Source organism: Coregonus lavaretus (genome assembly GCF_964263955.1).
Source record: "Coregonus lavaretus genome assembly, contig: HAP1_SCAFFOLD_2144, whole genome shotgun sequence".
In the NCBI taxonomy this organism is placed as follows: Eukaryota; Metazoa; Chordata; class Actinopteri; order Salmoniformes; family Salmonidae; genus Coregonus; species Coregonus lavaretus.
In genome coordinates, this window is record NW_028162665.1 from 37309 (window position 1) to 61966 (window position 24658).

Genomic DNA, 24658 nt, shown 5'->3' on the forward strand with positions numbered 1-24658 from the left:
CAAGACACACTATCAGCCTCTGAAACAAGACACACTATCAGCCTCTGAAACACAGATCCAGACATACTATCAGCCTCTGAAACACAGATCCAGACATACTATCAGCCTCTGAAACAAGACATACTATCAGCCTCTGAAACAAGACACACTATCAGCCTCTGAAACAAGACACACTATCAGCCTCTGAAACAAGACACACTATCAGCCTCTGAAACACAGATCCAGACATACTATCAGCCTCTGAAACACAGATCCAGACATACTATCAGCCTCTGAAACAAGACATACTATCAGCCTCTGAAACAAGACATACTATCAGCCTCTGAAACACAGATCCAGACACACTATCAGCCTCTGAAACAAGACACACTATCAGCCTCTGAAACAAGACACACTATCAGCCTCTGAAACAAGACACACTATCAGCCTCTGAAACAAGACACACTATCAGCCTCTGAAACAAGACACACTATCAGCCTCTGAAACACAGATCCAGACATACTATCAGCCTCTGAAACAAGACATTCTATCAGCCTCTGAAACACAGATCCAGACATACTATCAGCCTCTGAAACAAGACACACTATCAGCCTCTGAAACAAGACACACTATCAGCCTCTGAAACAAGACACACTATCAGCCTCTGAAACACAGATCCAGACATACTATCAGCCTCTGAAACAAGACATACTATCAGCCTCTGAAACAAGACACACTATCAGCCTCCGAAACAAGACATACTATCAGCCTCTGAAACAAGACAAACTATCAGCCTCTGAAACAAGACAAACTATCAGCCTCTGAAACAAGACATACTATCAGCCTCTGAAACACAGATCCAGACATACTATCAGCCTCTGAAACAAGACATACTATCAGCCTCTGAAACACAGATCCAGACACACTATCAGCCTCAGAAACAAGACACACTATCAGCCTCTGAAACAAGACACACTATCAGCCTCTGAAACAAGACACACTATCAGCCTCTGAAACAAGACACACTATCAGCCTCTGAAACAAGACACACTATCAGCCTCTGAAACACAGATCCAGACATACTATCAGCCTCTGAAACATGACACACTATCAGCCTCTGAAACAAGACATACTATCAGCCTCTGAAACAAGACACACTATCAGCCTCTGAAACAAGACATACTATCAGCCTCTGAAACAAGACATACTATCAGCCTCTGAAACAAGACATACTATCAGCCTCTGAAACACGACATAATATCAGCCTCTGAAACACAGATCCAGACATACTATCAGCCTCTGAAACAAGACACACTATCAGCCTCTGAAACAAGACACACTATCAGCCTCTGAAACACAGATCCAGACATACTATCAGCCTCTGAAACAAGACATACTATCAGCCTCTGAAACAAGACATACTATCAGCCTCTGAAACACAGATCCAGACATACTATCAGCCTCTGAAACAAGACATACTATCAGCCTCTGAAACACAGATCCAGACATACTATCAGCCTCTGAAACAAGACATACTATCAGCCTCTGAAACAAGACATACTATCAGCCTCCGAAACAAGACATACTATCAGCCTCTGAAACAAGACAAACTATCAGCCTCTGAAACAAGACAAACTATCAGCCTCTGAAACAAGACATACTATCAGCCTCTGAAACAAGACATACTATCAGCCTCTGAAACAAGACACACTATCAGCCTCTGAAACACAGATCCAGACATACTATCAGCCTCTGAAACAAGACATACTATCAGTCTCTGAAACAAGACATACTATCAGCCTCTGAAACACAGATCCAGACATACTATCAGCCTCTGAAACAAGACATACTATCAGCCTCTGAAACACAGATCCAGACACACTATCAGCCTCTGAAACACAGATCCAGACATACTATCAGCCTCTGAAACAAGACATACTATCAGCCTCTGAAACACAGATCCAGACATACTATCAGCCTCTGAAACACAGATCCAGACATACTATCAGCCTCTGAAACAAGACATACTATCAGCCTCTGAAACACAGATCCAGACATACTATCAGCCTCTGAAACAAGACATACTATCAGCCTCTGAAACACAGATCCAGACATACCATCAGCCTCTGAAACAAGACACACTATCAGCCTCTGAAACAAGACACACTATCAGCCTCTGAAACAAGACACACTATCAGCCTCTGAAACACAGATCCAGACATACTATCAGCCTCTGAAACAAGACATACTATCAGCCTCTGAAACAAGACACACTATCAGCCTCCGAAACAAGACATACTATCAGCCTCTGAAACAAGACAAACTATCAGCCTCTGAAACAAGACAAACTATCAGCCTCTGAAACAAGACATACTATCAGCCTCTGAAACACAGATCCAGACATACTATCAGCCTCTGAAACAAGACATACTATCAGCCTCTGAAACACAGATCCAGACACACTATCAGCCTCAGAAACAAGACACACTATCAGCCTCTGAAACAAGACACACTATCAGCCTCTGAAACAAGACACACTATCAGCCTCTGAAACAAGACACACTATCAGCCTCTGAAACAAGACACACTATCAGCCTCTGAAACACAGATCCAGACATACTATCAGCCTCTGAAACATGACACACTATCAGCCTCTGAAACAAGACATACTATCAGCCTCTGAAACAAGACACACTATCAGCCTCTGAAACAAGACATACTATCAGCCTCTGAAACAAGACATACTATCAGCCTCTGAAACAAGACATACTATCAGCCTCTGAAACACGACATAATATCAGCCTCTGAAACACAGATCCAGACATACTATCAGCCTCTGAAACAAGACACACTATCAGCCTCTGAAACAAGACACACTATCAGCCTCTGAAACACAGATCCAGACATACTATCAGCCTCTGAAACAAGACATACTATCAGCCTCTGAAACAAGACATACTATCAGCCTCTGAAACACAGATCCAGACATACTATCAGCCTCTGAAACAAGACATACTATCAGCCTCTGAAACACAGATCCAGACATACTATCAGCCTCTGAAACAAGACATACTATCAGCCTCTGAAACAAGACATACTATCAGCCTCCGAAACAAGACATACTATCAGCCTCTGAAACAAGACAAACTATCAGCCTCTGAAACAAGACAAACTATCAGCCTCTGAAACAAGACATACTATCAGCCTCTGAAACAAGACATACTATCAGCCTCTGAAACAAGACACACTATCAGCCTCTGAAACACAGATCCAGACATACTATCAGCCTCTGAAACAAGACATACTATCAGTCTCTGAAACAAGACATACTATCAGCCTCTGAAACACAGATCCAGACATACTATCAGCCTCTGAAACACAGATCCAGACACACTATCAGCCTCTGAAACACAGATCCAGACATACTATCAGCCTCTGAAACACAGATCCAGACATACTATCAGCCTCTGAAACAAGACATACTATCAGCCTCTGAAACACAGATCCAGACATACTATCAGCCTCTGAAACAAGACATACTATCAGCCTCTGAAACACAGATCCAGACATACCATCAGCCTCTGAAACAAGACATACTATCAGCCTCTGAAACACAGATCCAGACACACTATCAGCCTCTGAAACACAGATCCAGACATACTATCAGCCTCTGAAACAAGACATACTATCAGCCTCTGAAACACAGATCCAGACATACTATCAGCCTCTGAAACACAGATCCAGACACACTATCAGCCTCTGAAACACAGATCCAGACATACTATCAGCCTCTGAAACACAGATCCAGACATACTATCAGCCTCTGAAACAAGACATACTATCAGCCTCTGAAACACAGATCCAGACACACTATCAGCCTCTGAAACACAGATCCAGACACACTATCAGCCTCTGAAACACAGATCCAGACATACTATCAGCCTCTGAAACAAGACATACTATCAGCCTCTGAAACAAGACATACTATCAGCCTCTGAAACACAGATCCAGACATACTATCAGCCTCTGAAACAAGACATACTATCAGCCTCTGAAACACAGATCCAGACATACTATCAGCCTCTGAAACACAGATCCAGACATACTATCAGCCTCTGAAACAAGACATACTATCAGCCTCTGAAACAAGACATACTATCAGCCTCTGAAACAAGACATACTATCAGCCTCTGAAACAAGACATACTATCAGCCTCTGAAACAAGACAAACTATCAGCCTCTGAAACAAGACATACTATCAGCCTCTGAAACAAGACATACTATCAGCCTCTGAAACAAGACACACTATCAGCCTCTGAAACACAGATCCAGACATACTATCAGCCTCTGAAACAAGACATACTATCAGCCTCTGAAACAAGACATACTATCAGCCTCTGAAACACAGATCCAGACATACCATCAGCCTCTGAAACAAGACATACTATCAGCCTCTGAAACACAGATCCAGACACACTATCAGCCTCTGAAACACAGATCCAGACATACTATCAGCCTCTGAAACAAGACATACTATCAGCCTCTGAAACAAGACATACTATCAGCCTCTGAAACAAGACATACTATCAGCCTCTGAAACAAGACACACTATCAGCCTCTGAAACAAGACACACTATCAGCCTCTGAAACAAGACATACTATCAGCCTCTGAAACAAGACACACTATCAGCCTCTGAAACACAGATCCAGACATACTATCAGCCTCTGAAACAAGACATACTATCAGTCTCTGAAACAAGACATACCATCAGCCTCTGAAACGAGACATACTATCAGCCTCTGAAACAGATCCAGACATACTATCAGCCTCTGAAACAAGACATACTATCAGCCTCTGAAACAAGACATACTATCAGCCTCTGAAACAAGACATACTATCAGCCTCTGAAACAAGACATGCCATCAGCCTCTGAAACACAGATCCAGACATACTATCAGCCTCTGAAACAAGACAAACTATCAGCCTCTGAAACAAGACACACTATCAGCCTCTGAAACAAGACACACTATCAGCCTCTGAAACAAGACACACTATCAGCCTCTGAAACAAGACACACTATCAGCCTCTGAAACAAGACACACCATCAGCCTCTGAAACACAGATCCAGACATACTATCAGCATCTGAAACACAGATCCAGACATACTATCAGCCTCTGAAACAAGACATACTATCAGCCTCTGAAACACAGATCCAGACATACTATCAGCCTCTGAAACAAGACACACTATCAGCCTCTGAAACAAGACACACTATCAGCCTCTGAAACAAGACACACTATCAGCCTCTGAAACAAGACACACTATCAGCCTCTGAAACAAGACACACTATCAGCCTCTGAAACACAGATCCAGACATACTATCAGCCTCTGAAACACAGATCCAGACATACTATCAGCCTCTGAAACACAGATCCAGACATACTATCAGCCTCTGAAACAAGACATACTATCAGCCTCTGAAACAAGACACACTATCAGCCTCTGAAACAAGACACACTATCAGCCTCTGAAACAAGACACACTATCAGCCTCTGAAACACAGATCCAGACATACTATCAGCCTCTGAAACACAGATCCAGACATACTATCAGCCTCTGAAACAAGACATACTATCAGCCTCTGAAACAAGACATACTATCAGCCTCTGAAACACAGATCCAGACACACTATCAGCCTCTGAAACAAGACACACTATCAGCCTCTGAAACAAGACACACTATCAGCCTCTGAAACAAGACACACTATAAGCCTCTGAAACACAGATCCAGACATACTATCAGCCTCTGAAACACAGATCCAGACATACTATCAGCCTCTGAAACAAGACACACTATCAGCCTCTGAAACAAGACACACTATCAGCCTCTGAAACACAGATCCAGACATACTATCAGCCTCTGAAACACAGATCCAGACATACTATCAGCCTCTGAAACAAGACATACTATCAGCCTCTGAAACAAGACACACTATCAGCCTCTGAAACAAGACACACTATCAGCCTCTGAAACAAGACACACTATCAGCCTCTGAAACACAGATCCAGACATACTATCAGCCTCTGAAACACAGATCCAGACATACTATCAGCCTCTGAAACAAGACATACTATCAGCCTCTGAAACAAGACATACTATCAGCCTCTGAAACACAGATCCAGACACACTATCAGCCTCTGAAACAAGACACACTATCAGCCTCTGAAACAAGACACACTATCAGCCTCTGAAACAAGACACACTATCAGCCTCTGAAACAAGACACACTATCAGCCTCTGAAACAAGACACACTATCAGCCTCTGAAACACAGATCCAGACATACTATCAGCCTCTGAAACAAGACATTCTATCAGCCTCTGAAACACAGATCCAGACATACTATCAGCCTCTGAAACAAGACACACTATCAGCCTCTGAAACAAGACACACTATCAGCCTCTGAAACAAGACACACTATCAGCCTCTGAAACACAGATCCAGACATACTATCAGCCTCTGAAACAAGACATACTATCAGCCTCTGAAACAAGACACACTATCAGCCTCCGAAACAAGACATACTATCAGCCTCTGAAACAAGACAAACTATCAGCCTCTGAAACAAGACAAACTATCAGCCTCTGAAACAAGACATACTATCAGCCTCTGAAACACAGATCCAGACATACTATCAGCCTCTGAAACAAGACATACTATCAGCCTCTGAAACACAGATCCAGACACACTATCAGCCTCAGAAACAAGACACACTATCAGCCTCTGAAACAAGACACACTATCAGCCTCTGAAACAAGACACACTATCAGCCTCTGAAACAAGACACACTATCAGCCTCTGAAACAAGACACACTATCAGCCTCTGAAACACAGATCCAGACATACTATCAGCCTCTGAAACATGACACACTATCAGCCTCTGAAACAAGACATACTATCAGCCTCTGAAACAAGACACACTATCAGCCTCTGAAACAAGACATACTATCAGCCTCTGAAACAAGACATACTATCAGCCTCTGAAACAAGACATACTATCAGCCTCTGAAACACGACATAATATCAGCCTCTGAAACACAGATCCAGACATACTATCAGCCTCTGAAACAAGACACACTATCAGCCTCTGAAACAAGACACACTATCAGCCTCTGAAACACAGATCCAGACATACTATCAGCCTCTGAAACAAGACATACTATCAGCCTCTGAAACAAGACATACTATCAGCCTCTGAAACACAGATCCAGACATACTATCAGCCTCTGAAACAAGACATACTATCAGCCTCTGAAACACAGATCCAGACATACTATCAGCCTCTGAAACAAGACATACTATCAGCCTCTGAAACAAGACATACTATCAGCCTCCGAAACAAGACATACTATCAGCCTCTGAAACAAGACAAACTATCAGCCTCTGAAACAAGACAAACTATCAGCCTCTGAAACAAGACATACTATCAGCCTCTGAAACAAGACATACTATCAGCCTCTGAAACAAGACACACTATCAGCCTCTGAAACACAGATCCAGACATACTATCAGCCTCTGAAACAAGACATACTATCAGTCTCTGAAACAAGACATACTATCAGCCTCTGAAACACAGATCCAGACATACTATCAGCCTCTGAAACAAGACATACTATCAGCCTCTGAAACACAGATCCAGACACACTATCAGCCTCTGAAACACAGATCCAGACATACTATCAGCCTCTGAAACAAGACATACTATCAGCCTCTGAAACACAGATCCAGACATACTATCAGCCTCTGAAACACAGATCCAGACATACTATCAGCCTCTGAAACAAGACATACTATCAGCCTCTGAAACACAGATCCAGACATACTATCAGCCTCTGAAACAAGACATACTATCAGCCTCTGAAACACAGATCCAGACATACCATCAGCCTCTGAAACAAGACACACTATCAGCCTCTGAAACAAGACACACTATCAGCCTCTGAAACAAGACACACTATCAGCCTCTGAAACACAGATCCAGACATACTATCAGCCTCTGAAACAAGCCATACTATCAGCCTCTGAAACAAGACACACTATCAGCCTCCGAAACAAGACATACTATCAGCCTCTGAAACAAGACAAACTATCAGCCTCTGAAACAAGACAAACTATCAGCCTCTGAAACAAGACATACTATCAGCCTCTGAAACACAGATCCAGACATACTATCAGCCTCTGAAACAAGACATACTATCAGCCTCTGAAACACAGATCCAGACACACTATCAGCCTCAGAAACAAGACACACTATCAGCCTCTGAAACAAGACACACTATCAGCCTCTGAAACAAGACACACTATCAGCCTCTGAAACAAGACACACTATCAGCCTCTGAAACAAGACACACTATCAGCCTCTGAAACACAGATCCAGACATACTATCAGCCTCTGAAACATGACACACTATCAGCCTCTGAAACAAGACATACTATCAGCCTCTGAAACAAGACACACTATCAGCCTCTGAAACAAGACATACTATCAGCCTCTGAAACAAGACATACTATCAGCCTCTGAAACAAGACATACTATCAGCCTCTGAAACACGACATAATATCAGCCTCTGAAACACAGATCCAGACATACTATCAGCCTCTGAAACAAGACACACTATCAGCCTCTGAAACAAGACACACTATCAGCCTCTGAAACACAGATCCAGACATACTATCAGCCTCTGAAACAAGACATACTATCAGCCTCTGAAACAAGACATACTATCAGCCTCTGAAACACAGATCCAGACATACTATCAGCCTCTGAAACAAGACATACTATCAGCCTCTGAAACACAGATCCAGACATACTATCAGCCTCTGAAACAAGACATACTATCAGCCTCTGAAACAAGACATACTATCAGCCTCCGAAACAAGACATACTATCAGCCTCTGAAACAAGACAAACTATCAGCCTCTGAAACAAGACAAACTATCAGCCTCTGAAACAAGACATACTATCAGCCTCTGAAACAAGACATACTATCAGCCTCTGAAACAAGACACACTATCAGCCTCTGAAACACAGATCCAGACATACTATCAGCCTCTGAAACAAGACATACTATCAGTCTCTGAAACAAGACATACTATCAGCCTCTGAAACACAGATCCAGACATACTATCAGCCTCTGAAACACAGATCCAGACACACTATCAGCCTCTGAAACACAGATCCAGACATACTATCAGCCTCTGAAACACAGATCCAGACATACTATCAGCCTCTGAAACAAGACATACTATCAGCCTCTGAAACACAGATCCAGACATACTATCAGCCTCTGAAACAAGACATACTATCAGCCTCTGAAACACAGATCCAGACATACCATCAGCCTCTGAAACAAGACATACTATCAGCCTCTGAAACACAGATCCAGACACACTATCAGCCTCTGAAACACAGATCCAGACATACTATCAGCCTCTGAAACAAGACATACTATCAGCCTCTGAAACACAGATCCAGACATACTATCAGCCTCTGAAACACAGATCCAGACACACTATCAGCCTCTGAAACACAGATCCAGACATACTATCAGCCTCTGAAACACAGATCCAGACATACTATCAGCCTCTGAAACAAGACATACTATCAGCCTCTGAAACACAGATCCAGACACACTATCAGCCTCTGAAACACAGATCCAGACACACTATCAGCCTCTGAAACACAGATCCAGACATACTATCAGCCTCTGAAACAAGACATACTATCAGCCTCTGAAACAAGACATACTATCAGCCTCTGAAACACAGATCCAGACATACTATCAGCCTCTGAAACAAGACATACTATCAGCCTCTGAAACACAGATCCAGACATACTATCAGCCTCTGAAACACAGATCCAGACATACTATCAGCCTCTGAAACAAGACATACTATCAGCCTCTGAAACAAGACATACTATCAGCCTCTGAAACAAGACATACTATCAGCCTCTGAAACAAGACATACTATCAGCCTCTGAAACAAGACAAACTATCAGCCTCTGAAACAAGACATACTATCAGCCTCTGAAACAAGACATACTATCAGCCTCTGAAACAAGACACACTATCAGCCTCTGAAACACAGATCCAGACATACTATCAGCCTCTGAAACAAGACATACTATCAGCCTCTGAAACAAGACATACTATCAGCCTCTGAAACACAGATCCAGACATACCATCAGCCTCTGAAACAAGACATACTATCAGCCTCTGAAACACAGATCCAGACACACTATCAGCCTCTGAAACACAGATCCAGACATACTATCAGCCTCTGAAACAAGACATACTATCAGCCTCTGAAACAAGACATACTATCAGCCTCTGAAACAAGACATACTATCAGCCTCTGAAACAAGACACACTATCAGCCTCTGAAACAAGACACACTATCAGCCTCTGAAACAAGACATACTATCAGCCTCTGAAACAAGACACACTATCAGCCTCTGAAACACAGATCCAGACATACTATCAGCCTCTGAAACAAGACATACTATCAGTCTCTGAAACAAGACATACCATCAGCCTCTGAAACGAGACATACTATCAGCCTCTGAAACAGATCCAGACATACTATCAGCCTCTGAAACAAGACATAATATCAGCATCTGAAACAAGACATACTATCAGCCTCTGAAACACAGATCCAGACACACTATCAGCCTCTGAAACACAGATCCAGACATACTATCAGCCTCTGAAACAAGACACACTATCAGCCTCTGAAACACAGATCCAGACATACTATCAGCCTCTGAAACAAGACATAATATCAGCCTCTGAAACAAGACATACTATCAGCCTCTGAAACAAGACATACTATCAGCCTCTGAAACAAGACATACTATCAGCCTCTGAAACAAGACACACTATCAGCCTCTGAAACAAGACACACTATCAGCCTCTGAAACAAGACACACTATCAGCCTGTGAAACACAGATCCAGACATACTATCAGCCTCTGAAACAAGACATACATTCAGTCTCTGAAACAAGACATACTATCAGCCTCTGAAACACAGATCCAGACATACTATCAGCCTCTGAAACAAGACATACTATCAGCCTCTGAAACACAGATCCAGACATACTATCAGCCTCTGAAACACAGATCCAGACACACTATCAGCCTCTGAAACACAGATCCAGACATACTATCAGCCTCTGAAACACAGATCCAGACATACTATCAGCCTCTGAAACAAGACATACTATCAGCCTCTGAAACACAGATCCAGACACACTATCAGCCTCTGAAACACAGATCCAGACACACTATCAGCCTCTGAAACACAGATCCAGACATACTATCAGCCCCTGAAACAAGACACACTATCAGCCTCTGAAACACAGATCCAGACATACTATCAGCCTCTGAAACAAGACATACTATCAGCCTCTGAAACAAGACATACTATCAGCCTCTGAAACAAGACACACTATCAGCCTCTGAAACAAGACACACTATCAGCCTCTGAAACAAGACATACTATCAGCCTCTGAAACAAGACACACTATCAGCCTCTGAAACAAGACACACTATCAGCCTCTGAAACAAGACACACTATCAGCCTCTGAAACAAGACACACTATCAGCCTCTGAAACACAGATCCAGACACACTATCAGCCTCTGAAACAAGACATACTATCAGCCTCTGAAACACAGATCCAGACATACTATCAGCCTCTGAAACAAGACATACTATCAGCCTCTGAAACACAGATCCAGACATACTATCAGCCTCTGAAACACAGATCCAGACACACTATCAGCCTCTGAAACACAGATCCAGACATACTATCAGCCTCTGAAACACAGATCCAGACATACTATCAGCCTCTGAAACAAGACATACTATCAGCCTCTGAAACACAGATCCAGACATACCATCAGCCTCTGAAACAAGACATACTATCAGTCTCTGAAACAAGACATACTATCAGCCTCTGAAACACAGATCCAGACATACCATCAGCCTCTGAAACAAGACATACCATCAGCCTCTGAAACAAGACACACTATCAGCCTCTGAAACAAGACATACTATCAGCCTCTGAAACACAGATCCAGACACACTATCAGCCTCTGAAACACAGATCCAGACATACTATCAGCCTCTGAAACACAGATCCAGACATACTATCAGCCTCTGAAACAAGACATACTATCAGCCTCTGAAACACAGATTCAGACATACTATCAGCCTCTGAAACACAGATCCAGACATACCATCAGCCTCTGAAACAAGACATACCATCAGCCTCTGAAACAAGACACACTATCAGCCTCTGAAACAAGACATACTATCAGCCTCTGAAACACAGATCCAGACACACTATCAGCCTCTGAAACACAGATCCAGACATACTATCAGCCTCTGAAACACAGATCCAGACACACTATCAGCCTCTGAAACAAGACATACTATCAGCCTCTGAAACACAGATCCAGACATACAATCAGCCTCTGAAACACAGATCCAGACATACAATCAGCCTCTGAAACACAGATCCAGACATACTATCAGCCTCTGAAACAAGACATACAATCAGCCTCTGAAACACAGATCCAGACATACTATCAGCCTCTGAAACACAGATCCAGACATACTATCAGCCTCTGAAACAAGACATACAATCAGCCTCTGAAACACAGATCCAGACATACTATCAGCCTCTGAAACAAGACATACCATCAGCCTCTGAAACAAGACATACAATCAGCCTCTGAAACAAGACATACAATCAGCCTCTGAAACACAGATCCAGACATACTATCAGCCTCTGAAACAAGACATACTATCAGCCTCTGAAACAAGACATACAATCAGCCTCTGAAACAAGACATACTATCAGCCTCTGAAACAAGACATACTATCAGCCTCTGAAACAAGACATACTATCAGCCTCTGAAACACAGATCCAGACATACTATCAGCCTCTGAAACACAGATCCAAACATACTATCAGCCTCTGAAACAAGACACACTATCAGCCTCTGAAACAAGACATACTATCAGCCTCTGAAACACAGATCCAGACATACTATCAGCCTCTGAAACAAGACACACTATCAGCCTCTGAAACAAGACATACTATCAGCCTCTGAAACACAGATCCAGACATACTATCAGCCTCTGAAACACAGATCCAGACACACTATCAGCCTCTGAAACAAGACATACAATCAGCCTCTGAAACAAGACATACTATCAGCCTCTGAAACAAGACACACTATCAGCCTCTGAAACAAGACACACTATCAGCCTCTGAAACAAGACATACTATCAGCCTCTGAAACAAGACATACTATCAGCCTCTGAAACAAGACATACTATCAGCCTCTGAAACAAGACATACTATCAGCCTCTGAAACACAGATCCAGACATACTATCAGCCTCTGAAACAAGACACACTATCAGCCTCTGAAACAAGACATACTATCAGCCTCTGAAACACAGATCCAGACATACTATCAGCCTCTGAAACAAGACACACTATCAGCCTCTGAAACACAGATCCAGACATACTATCAGCCTCTGAAACACAGATCCAGACACACTATCAGCCTCTGAAACACAGATCCAGACATACTATCAGCCTCTGAAACACAGATCCAGACATACTATCAGCCTCTGAAACAAGACATACTATCAGCCTCTGAAACACAGATCCAGACATACCATCAGCCTCTGAAACAAGACATACTATCAGTCTCTGAAACAAGACATACTATCAGCCTCTGAAACACAGATCCAGACATACCATCAGCCTCTGAAACAAGACATACCATCAGCCTCTGAAACAAGACACACTATCAGCCTCTGAAACAAGACATACTATCAGCCTCTGAAACACAGATCCAGACACACTATCAGCCTCTGAAACACAGATCCAGACATACTATCAGCCTCTGAAACACAGATCCAGACATACTATCAGCCTCTGAAACAAGACATACTATCAGCCTCTGAAACACAGATTCAGACATACTATCAGCCTCTGAAACACAGATCCAGACATACCATCAGCCTCTGAAACAAGACATACCATCAGCCTCTGAAACAAGACACACTATCAGCCTCTGAAACAAGACATACTATCAGCCTCTGAAACACAGATCCAGACACACTATCAGCCTCTGAAACACAGATCCAGACATACTATCAGCCTCTGAAACACAGATCCAGACACACTATCAGCCTCTGAAACAAGACATACTATCAGCCTCTGAAACACAGATCCAGACATACAATCAGCCTCTGAAACACAGATCCAGACATACAATCAGCCTCTGAAACACAGATCCAGACATACTATCAGCCTCTGAAACAAGACATACAATCAGCCTCTGAAACACAGATCCAGACATACTATCAGCCTCTGAAACACAGATCCAGACATACTATCAGCCTCTGAAACAAGACATACAATCAGCCTCTGAAACACAGATCCAGACATACTATCAGCCTCTGAAACAAGACATACCATCAGCCTCTGAAACAAGACATACAATCAGCCTCTGAAACAAGACATACAATCAGCCTCTGAAACACAGATCCAGACATACTATCAGCCTCTGAAACAAGACATACTATCAGCCTCTGAAACAAGACATACAATCAGCCTCTGAAACAAGACATACTATCAGCCTCTGAAACAAGACATACTATCAGCCTCTGAAACAAGACATACTATCAGCCTCTGAAACACAGATCCAGACATACTATCAGCCTCTGAAACACAGATCCAAACATACTATCAGCCTCTGAAACAAGACACACTATCAGCCTCTGAAACAAGACATACTATCAGCCTCTGAAACACAGATCCAGACATACTATCAGCCTCTGAAACAAGACACACTATCAGCCTCTGAAACAAGACATACTATCAGCCTCTGAAACACAGATCCAGACATACTATCAGCCTCTGAAACACAGATCCAGACACACTATCAGCCTCTGAAACAAGACATACAACCAGCCTCTGAAACAAGACATACTATCAGCCTCTGAAACAAGACACACTATCAGCCTCTGAAACAAGACACACTATCAGCCTCTGAAACAAGACATACTATCAGCCTCTGAAACAAGACATACTATCAGCCTCTGAAACAAGACATACTATCAGCCTCTGAAACAAGACATACTATCAGCCTCTGAAACACAGATCCAGACATACTATCAGCCTCTGAAACAAGACACACTATCAGCCTCTGAAACAAGACATACTATCAGCCTCTGAAACACAGATCCAGACATACTATCAGCCTCTGAAACAAGACACACTATCAGCCTCTGAAACACAGATCCAGACATACTATCAGCCTCTGAAACACAGATCCAGACATACTATCAGCCTCTGAAACAAGACACACTATCAGCCTCTGAAACAAGACACACTATCAGCCTCTGAAACACAGATCCAGACATACTATCAGCCTCTGAAACACAGATCCAGACATACTATCAGCCTCTGAAACAAGACACACTATCAGCCTCTGAAACACAGATCCAGACATACAGTGGGGAAAAAAGTATTTAGTCAGCAACCAATTGTGCAAGTTCTCCCACTTAAAAAGATGAGAGAGGCCTGTAATTTTCATCATAGGTACACGTCAACTATGACAGACAAAATGAGAAAGAAAAATCCAGAAAATCACATTGTAGGATTTTTAATGAATTTAAACCACACTAACCCTAACTAACCCTAACCCTAACTAACCCTAACTAACCCTAACTAACACTAATCATAACTAACCATAACTAACCCTAACCCTAACTAACCCTAACCAACCCTAATCATAACTAACCCTAATCATAACTAACCCTAACCCTAACTAACCCTAACCCTAACTAACACTAATCATAACTAACCCTAACTAACACTAATCATAACTAACCCTAATCATAACTAACACTAACTAACCCTAACTAACCCTAACTAGCCTCCTGTGTGAGCGGCTGATGGATGACGTCGGGCTCAGGTTATAGACAGAAGCGCGCTACATGGCAGACCAATCCCAACTCATCTCTCGGCATGTCCAGCCCAACCATTATCTCAGCCAATCATGGCTAGCGGGAAGGTTCCTGTCTTTTTCCGTGGTTAAACCAACTAGGATCGTAATTTAACAATTTTATTCGTATTTACAGATGGCATACAAGTTTGTTATTAAGGTACATGAAAGTTCACGTTCCAGAAGGCATTTCAGCCAAAAAACGCATTTGGATTTTTAAAAAAAGTTTACGTTCAAATGTCTCTCCTGTGAAGTAGTGAAGCGTCTAGTTTCCTGAAACGTGTCACATATTAAAACTGGTCCACACTTTAGCCTCTAACTGCAGTTTCACTTCAATGAAAAGGTGTGTGTGTGTGTGTGTGTGGGCGTGTGGGTGTGGTGTGTGTGTGTTTAGTGTGTACCTACCTGTCTGTTGAGCTTGACAGTTACTATAACTGTAGTTATGTGGTGTGTGTGGGTGTGTGGTGTGTGTGGGTGTATGGTGTGTGTGTGGTGTGTATGTGTGTGTGTGTGGTGTGTGTGGGTGTGTGTGTGTGGTGTGTATGTGTGTGTGTGTGTGTATGGTGTGTAGTGTATGTACCTACCTGTCTGTTGAGCTTGACAGCCAGTATAGTGTTGCTATAACTGTAGTTGTGTGTGTGTGTGTATGTGTGTGTGTGTGTGTGTGTGTGTGTGTGTGTGTATGTAGTGTATGTACCTACCTGTCTGTTGAGCTTGACAGCCAGTATCGTGTTGCTATAACTGTAGTTGTGTGTGTGTGTGTGTGTATGTGTGTGTGTGTGTGTGTGTGTGTGTGTGTGTGTGTGTGTGTGTGTGTGTGTATGTAGTGTATGTACCTACCTGTCTGTTGAGCTTGACAGCCAGTATCGTGTTGCTATAACTGTAGTTGCAGATCTCTGTTCCCTTCTTGAAGTGACAGACCTTCAGCTTCCTGGGAGCCTTCAGACTGACGATGGCCACCAGACTACTGCTGAACAGACGCTCTACAATACACACATCCTCCGTGTCCGCTGGGCGCACACACACACACACACACACACACACACACACACACACACACACACACACACACACACACACACACACACACACCCATTACTACCAAACAGTAATAGTAATATTATAGCACCCCCCATTACTAGCTTCCTGGGGGCCTTCAGACTGACGATGGCCACCAGACTACTGCTGAACAGACGCTCTACAATACACACATCCTCCGTGTCCGCTGGGAGCACACACACAGAACGCACACACACACACACACCACACACACCACACACACCACACATACACACAGAACGCACACACACACACCACACACACCACACACACACACACCATACACACACACACACACACCACACACCACACACACACACACACCATTAATACCAAACAGTAGTTTGTTTCTACAACTTGATTGGAGTCCACCTGTGGTAAATTCAATTAAATGGACATGATTTGGAAAGGCACACACCTGTCTCTATATGTCAGAACAAAAACCAAGCCATGAGGTCGAAGGAATTGTCTGTAGAGCTCCGAGACAGGATTGTGTCGAGGCATAGATCTGGGGAAGGGTACCAAAACATTTCTGTAGCGTTGAAGGTCACCAAGAACACAGTGGCCTCCATCATTCTTAAAATGGAAGAAGTTTGGAACCACCAAGACTCTTCCTAGAGCTGGCCGCCCAGCCAAACTGAGCAATCGGGGGAGAAGGACCTTGGTCAGGGAGGTGACCAAGAACCCGATGGTCACTCTGACAGAGCTCCAGAGTTCCTCTGTGGAGATGGGAGAACCTTCCAGAAGGACAACCATCTCTGCAGCACTCCAGCAATCAGGCCTTTATGGTAGAGTGGCCAGACGGAAGCCACTCCTCAGTAAAAGGCATGACAGCCCGCTTGGAGTTTAACAAAAGGCACCTAAAGACTCTCAGACCATGAGAAACAAGATTCTCTGGTCTGATGAAACCAAGATTAAACTATTTGGCCTGAAAGCCAAGCGTCACGTCTGGAGGAAACCTGGCACCATCCCTACGGTGAAGCATGGTGGTGGCAGCTTCATGCTGTGGGGATGTTTTCCAGCAGCAGGAACTGAGAGACTAGTCAGGATCGAGGAAAAGATGAACGGAGCAAAGTACAGAGACACCAGAGCGCTCAGGACCTCAGACTGGGGCGAAGGTTCACCTTCCAACAGGACAACGACCCTAAGCACACAGCCAAGACAACGCAGGAGTGACTTCGGGACAAGTCTCTGAATGTCCTTGAGTGGCCCAGCCAGAGCCCAGACTTGAACCCGATCGAACATCTCTGGAGAGACCTGAAAATAGCTGTGCAACGACACTCCCCATCCAACCTAACAGAGCTTGAGAGGATCTGCAGAGAAGAATAGGACAAACTCCCCAAATACAGATGTGCCAAGCTTGTAGCGTCATACCCAAGAAGACTCGAGGCTGTAATCGCTGCCAAAGGTGCTTCAACAAAGTACTGAGTAAAGGGTCTGAATACTTATGTAAATGTGATATTTCCTTCTTTTTTGTTGTTGTTATAAATTAGCAAACATTTATAAAAACCAGTTTTTGCTTTGTCATTATGGGGTATTGTGTATAGATTGATGAGGGGAAAAAGCAATTTAATCCATTTTAGAATAAGGCTGTAACGTAACAAAATGTGGAAAAAGTCAAGGGGTCTGAACACTTTCCGAATGCGCTGAATATATATTTAGTAAATATGTAGTCATTCCATATTACAGTAATACTACATTCAGACTGATGGCTATGACTGTGTACTATCTAGTAAGGGCAGGATTTCTATATAGTCCATATTGTATCCGTAGTCATTCCATATGATACTCACTACATTCAGACTGATGGCTATGACTGTGTACTATCTAGTAAGGGCAGGATTTCTATATAGTCCATATTGTAACCCTAACCCATTCCATATGATACTCACTACATTCAGACGGATGGCTATGACTGTGTGCTATCTAGTAAGGGCAGGATTTCTATATAGTCCATATTGTAACCCTAACCCATTCCATATGATACTCACTACATTCAGACTGATGGCTATGACTGTGTGCTATCTAGTAAGGGCAGGATTTCTATATAGTCCATATTGTATACGTAGTCATTCCATATGATACTCACTACATTCATAAATCTGCTCCAACTTGTCCACAGACGAGAGAGAGAAGAACTTGTAGCCTGATTTGGTTCCAACAGCTAAAGACCTGGAGAGAGGAGACACACACAGACACACACACACAGACACAGACACACACACATACACACACACACAGACACACACGTTAGAACAGATATAAGGACTTGATGGAGAGGGAGAGAGAGAGACCGAGGGAAGAGGGCCAGAGACGGGCTGGTGACACATATTTCATTTTTGGCCTTTGCCATTTTTATTAGGATCCCCATTAGCTGTTGCAAAAGCAGCAGCTACTCTTCCTGGGTTCCACACAAAACATGCCATAGAAGCTTCCTGCCACCGGTCAGCCATATTGGGCACTCCCCAGTAGGAGCAGTCCTCCATAGAAGCTTACTGCCAGCGGTCGGCCATATTGGGCACTCCCCAGTAGGAGCAGTCCTCCATAGAAGCTTCCTGCCACCGGTCGGCCATATTGGGCACTCCCCAGTAGGAGCAGTCCTCCATAGAAGCTTCATGCCAGCGGTCGGCCATATTGGGCACTCCCCAGTAGGAGCAGTCCTCCATAGAAGCTTACTGCCACCGGTCAGCCATATTGGGCACTCCCCAGTAGGAGCAGTCCCCCATAGAAGCTTCCTGCCACCGGTCGGCCATATTGGGCACTCCCCAGTAGGAGCAGTCCTCCATAGAAGCTTACTGCCACCGGTCGGCCATATTGGGCACTCCCCAGTAGGAGCAGTCCTCCATAGAAGCTTACTGCCAGCGGTCGGCCATATTGGGCACTCCCCAGTAGGAGCAGTCCTCCATAGAAGCTTCCTGCCACCGGTCGGCCATATTGGGCACTCCCCAGTAGGAGCAGTCCTCCATAGAAGCTTACTGCCACCGGTCGGCCATATTGGGCACTCCCCAGTAGGAGCAGTCCTCCATAGAAGCTTACTGCCACCGGTCGGCCATATTGGGCACTCCCCAGTAGGAGCAGTCCTCCATAGAAGCTTACTGTCACCGGTCGGCCATATTGGGCACTCCCCAGTAGGAGCAGTCCTCCATAGAAGCTTACTGCCAGCGGTCGGCCATATTGGGCACTCCCCAGTAGGAGCAGTCCTCCATAGAAGCTTCCTGCCACCGGTCGGCCATATTGGGCACTCCCCAGTAGGAGCAGTCCTCCATAGAAGCTTACTGCCACCGGTCGGCCATATTGGGCACTCCCCAGTAGGAGCAGTCCTCCATAGAAGCTTACTGCCACCGGTCGGCCATATTGGGCACTCCCCAGTAGGAGCAGTCCTCCATAGAAGCTTCCTGCCACCGGTCGGCCATATTGGGCACTCCCCAGTAGGAGCAGTCCTCCATAGAAGCTTACTGCCACCGGTCGGCCATATTGGGCACTCCCCAGTAGGAGCAGTCCTCCATAGAAGCTTACTGCCACCGGTCAGCCATATTGGGCACTCCCCAGTAGGAGCAGTCCTCCATAGAAGCTTCCTGCCACCGGTCGGCCATATTGGGCACTCCCCAGTAGGAGCAGTCCTCCATAGAAGCTTACTGCCACCGGTCGGCCATATTGGGCACTCCCCAGTAGGAGCAGTCCTCCATAGAAGCTTACTGCCAGCGGTCGGCCATATTGGGCACTCCCCAGTAGGAGCAGTCCTCCATAGAAGCTTACTGCCACCGGTCAGCCATATTGGGCACTCCCCAGTAGGAGCAGTCCTCCATAGAAGCTTCCTGCCACCGGTCGGCCATATTGGGCACTCCCCAGTAGGAGCAGTCCTCCATAGAAGCTTACTGCCACCGGTCGGCCATATTGGGCACTCCCCAGTAGGAGCAGTCCTCCATAGAAGCTTACTGCCACCGGTCGGCCATATTGGGCACTCCCCAGTAGGAGCAGTCCTCCATAGAAGCTTACTGCCACCGGTCGGCCATATTGGGCACTCCCCAGTAGGAGCAGTCCTCCATAGAAGCTTACTGCCACCGGTCGGCCATATTGGGCACTCCCCAGTAGGAGCAGTCCTCCATAGAAGCTTACTGCCACCGGTCAGCCATATTGGGCACTCCCCAGTAGGAGCAGTCCTCCATAGAAGCTTACTGCCAGCGGTCGGCCATATTGGGCACTCCCCAGTAGGAGCAGTCCTCCATAGAAGCTTACTGCCAGCGGTCGGCCATATTGGGCACTCCCCAGTAGGAGCAGTCCTCCATAGAAGCTTACTGCCAGCGGTCGGCCATATTGGGCACTCCCCAGTAGGAGCAGTCCTCCATAGAAGCTTACTGCCAGCGGTCGGCCATATTGGGCACTCCCCAGTAGGAGCAGTCCTCCATAGAAGCTTACTGCCAGCGGGCGGCCATATTGGGCACTCCCCAGTAGGAGCAGTCCTCCATAGAAGCTTACTGCCACCGGTCGGCCATATTGGGCACTCCCCAGTAGGAGCAGTCCTCCATAGAAGCTTACTGCCACCGGTCGGCCATATTGGGCACTCCCCAGTAGGAGCAGTCCTCCATAGAAGCTTCCTGCCACCGGTCGGCCATATTGGGCACTCCCCAGTAGGAGCAGTCCTCCATAGAAGCTTCCTGCCAGCGGTCGGCCATATTGGGCACTCCCCAGTAGGAGCAGTCCTCCATAGAAGCTTACTGCCAGCGGTCGGCCATATTGGGCACTCCCCAGTAGGAGCAGTCCTCCATAGAAGCTTACTGCCAGCGGTCGGCCATATTGGGCACTCCCCAGTAAGAGCAGTCCTCCATAGAAGCTTACTGCCACCGGTCGGCCATATTGGGCACTCCCCAGTAGGAGCAGTCCTCCATAGAAGCTTCCTGCCACCGGTCGGCCATATTGGGCACTCCCCAGTAGGAGCAGTCCTCCATAGAAGCTTACTGCCACCGGTCAGCCATATTGGGCACTCCCCAGTAGGAGCAGTCCTCCATAGAAGCTTACTGCCACCGGTCAGCCATATTGGGCACTCCCCAGTAGGAGCAGTCCTCCATAGAAGCTTACTGCCACCGGTCGGCCATATTGGGCACTCCCCAGTAGGAGCAGTCCTCCATAGAAGCTTCCTGCCAGCGGTCGGCCATATTGGGCACTCCCCAGTAGGAGCAGTCCTCCATAGAAGCTTACTGCCACCGGTCAGCCATATTGGGCACTCCCCAGTAGGAGCAGTCCTCCATAGAAGCTTACTGCCACCGGTCAGCCATATTGGGCACTCCCCAGTAGGAGCAGTCCTCCATAGAAGCTTCCTGCCACCGGTCGGCCATATTGGGCACTCCCCAGTAGGAGCAGTCCTCCATAGAAGCTTCATGCCACCGGTCGGCCATATTGGGCACTCCCCAGTAGGAGCAGTCCTCCATAGAAGCTTCCTGCCACCGGTCGGCCATATTGGGCACTCCCCAGTAGGAGCAGTCCTCCATAGAAGCTTACTGCCACCGGTCGGCCATATTGGGCACTCCCCAGTAGGAGCAGTCCTCCATAGAAGCTTCCTGCCAGCGGTCGGCCATATTGGGCACTCCCCAGTAGGAGCAGTCCTCCATAGAAGCTTACTGCCACCGGTCAGCCATATTGGGCACTCCCCAGTAGGAGCAGTCCTCCATAGAAGCTTACTGCCACCGGTCAGCCATATTGGGCACTCCCCAGTAGGAGCAGTCCTCCATAGAAGCTTCCTGCCACCGGTCGGCCATATTGGGCACTCCCCAGTAGGAGCAGTCCTCCATAGAAGCTTCATGCCACCGGTCGGCCATATTGGGCACTCCCCAGTAGGAGCAGTCCTCCATAGGAATTCTACAGTATTTCAATTAAAGGTTTCAAGGACTAAATTACATGTGTTTAAGTATTTGTTGTTGTTGTAGTGGGGACAGTAACATTATAACTTTCCAAAAATTACACTTTAAAGGAAAATGTCTATATATTTTTTCATTTGTATGTTTAGCTCACATAATACTGTGTAATTTAAAAGTATGCATTAAGGTGTCTGTAATAGAATAAACGTGGCAAAAGCAAAATGTAGACATTAATAAATGCATTTTATATACCTTCCCAAATATTTTTTTTACAATGGCGGGGGAGTGCCAAGATGGAGGCGTGGTGGCATCAAAACAGCGCCCCGTGTCTGTCATCTAGTGTATATATAAATCAGACACAAACCGCACGTCGATGCATGAGAGAGGAATGTAGACAACAACAACGACTAGGGATAGAATTGGTGAAAGTTTGCCTCATCTACTTTGAAAAACTAGTCAAATGATTTCGTCAGACAGCTCTGCAGCATACTTAGGCAGGCTAGCTAAAGGCAATACAGTCTGGGGAGAACAGAGATAACGTTAGATGGTTGTCAGGCTGGCTGCTACTGCCTGAGCAGAGATTATGACTTTAAGGAATGAAAAATTATAGAGTCAACAAATAAAACGAAGTAATATACACAACTTAAATATTTTATCATTTAATAGTAATTTCCTATTTTTCTATGTGAACCTGACAGAGACAATGGAATATTTTCAATGTTTTGGCAATTGAATGTCCACTATTTTTTTTGACTTTGGCATTTCAATTAAAAAGCGCTAATCATTTTGTCATTATTTCATTATGAATTTAATGTTTAAAAAAAGAATCGAAACCCGTTATTTTTTTTAAAATAATGAACCGAAACGACCTAAAAAAGCACTAATCGTTCAGCACTAGTGCATACGCATGGTCTAAAGTTTACGGGAGGATAAACACATTCTCAAGTCAAGTTCAGTTGTGCGACTTTTGCGTGAAAACTGGCGCATATTCTGAGCATACGGAGCGTTTATAAACGAGGGCCCATGTGAATGGTAGCTTCAATGATAGCTTTCTGGGCAGAGATCAGATCGTCATATTCATCGTCTCCGTTTGCCCAGATATTGGTTCAGCTTTTAATAAACTATCATATTATTGTTCCCCTCGCCTTGTTGTGTTAAACTAGGCTCACTAACGGTCTATGTTTCTGGCTTTATCCAGACACTTTAGCTAACGACATGGATGCTATCTAGCTAGCTATAGTAGGAAATGTGCAACGTGATCAGACAGCTTGTCAGTTAGCTAACTAGCATCTCTCTCCATCGAGATACAGATGGCTGGGACCCCTTCAACTACTCGATAGAAAACGTTAAAACCTCTGCGAGGCTCATGTAACCATTAGGCCACCCTCTCCCCTTCCCCCCCCCGGCCTTCCTTACGTGTTGTCCTGGTTAAAGTTGGCGAAGAGGAGCTGGCTACAGCCGGCCTCCCCGCTCTGACTAGCCAAGTTCATGGGCCCGGCACCATCTAATCAAGCCTCGGGAGAAAGCAGCAGTCGGGTAGGTTGTGGATAGTAACTGGGTAAGAATGAAGTTTTGCCGGTATTCATGGAGCCATCTCGCTCGTCTCTTCCCTTCTTCCAACGATTGTTGTTGTTTTTCTCAGTCACTGTTGCCCGCTCTCTCTGCGCATGGGC

General features: G+C 45.0%; 1 protein-coding gene across 1 annotated transcript in view; it reads right to left on the bottom strand.

The window, feature by feature from the left end:
* LOC311119036 (WD repeat domain phosphoinositide-interacting protein 2) overlaps window positions 1-24658 on the bottom strand; it is a 44910-nt gene extending 20252 nt beyond the window's left edge. The window contains exons 1-3 of the mRNA XM_084193792.1: window positions 24402-24658; window positions 19223-19305; window positions 16915-17084 (exon numbers count right to left, since the gene is read on the bottom strand). Of these exons, the coding sequence (XP_084049918.1) occupies window positions 16915-17084; window positions 19223-19305; window positions 24402-24475 (327 nt within the window). The 5' untranslated portion in view covers window positions 24476-24658. The remainder of the gene's footprint in view (window positions 1-16914; window positions 17085-19222; window positions 19306-24401) is intronic.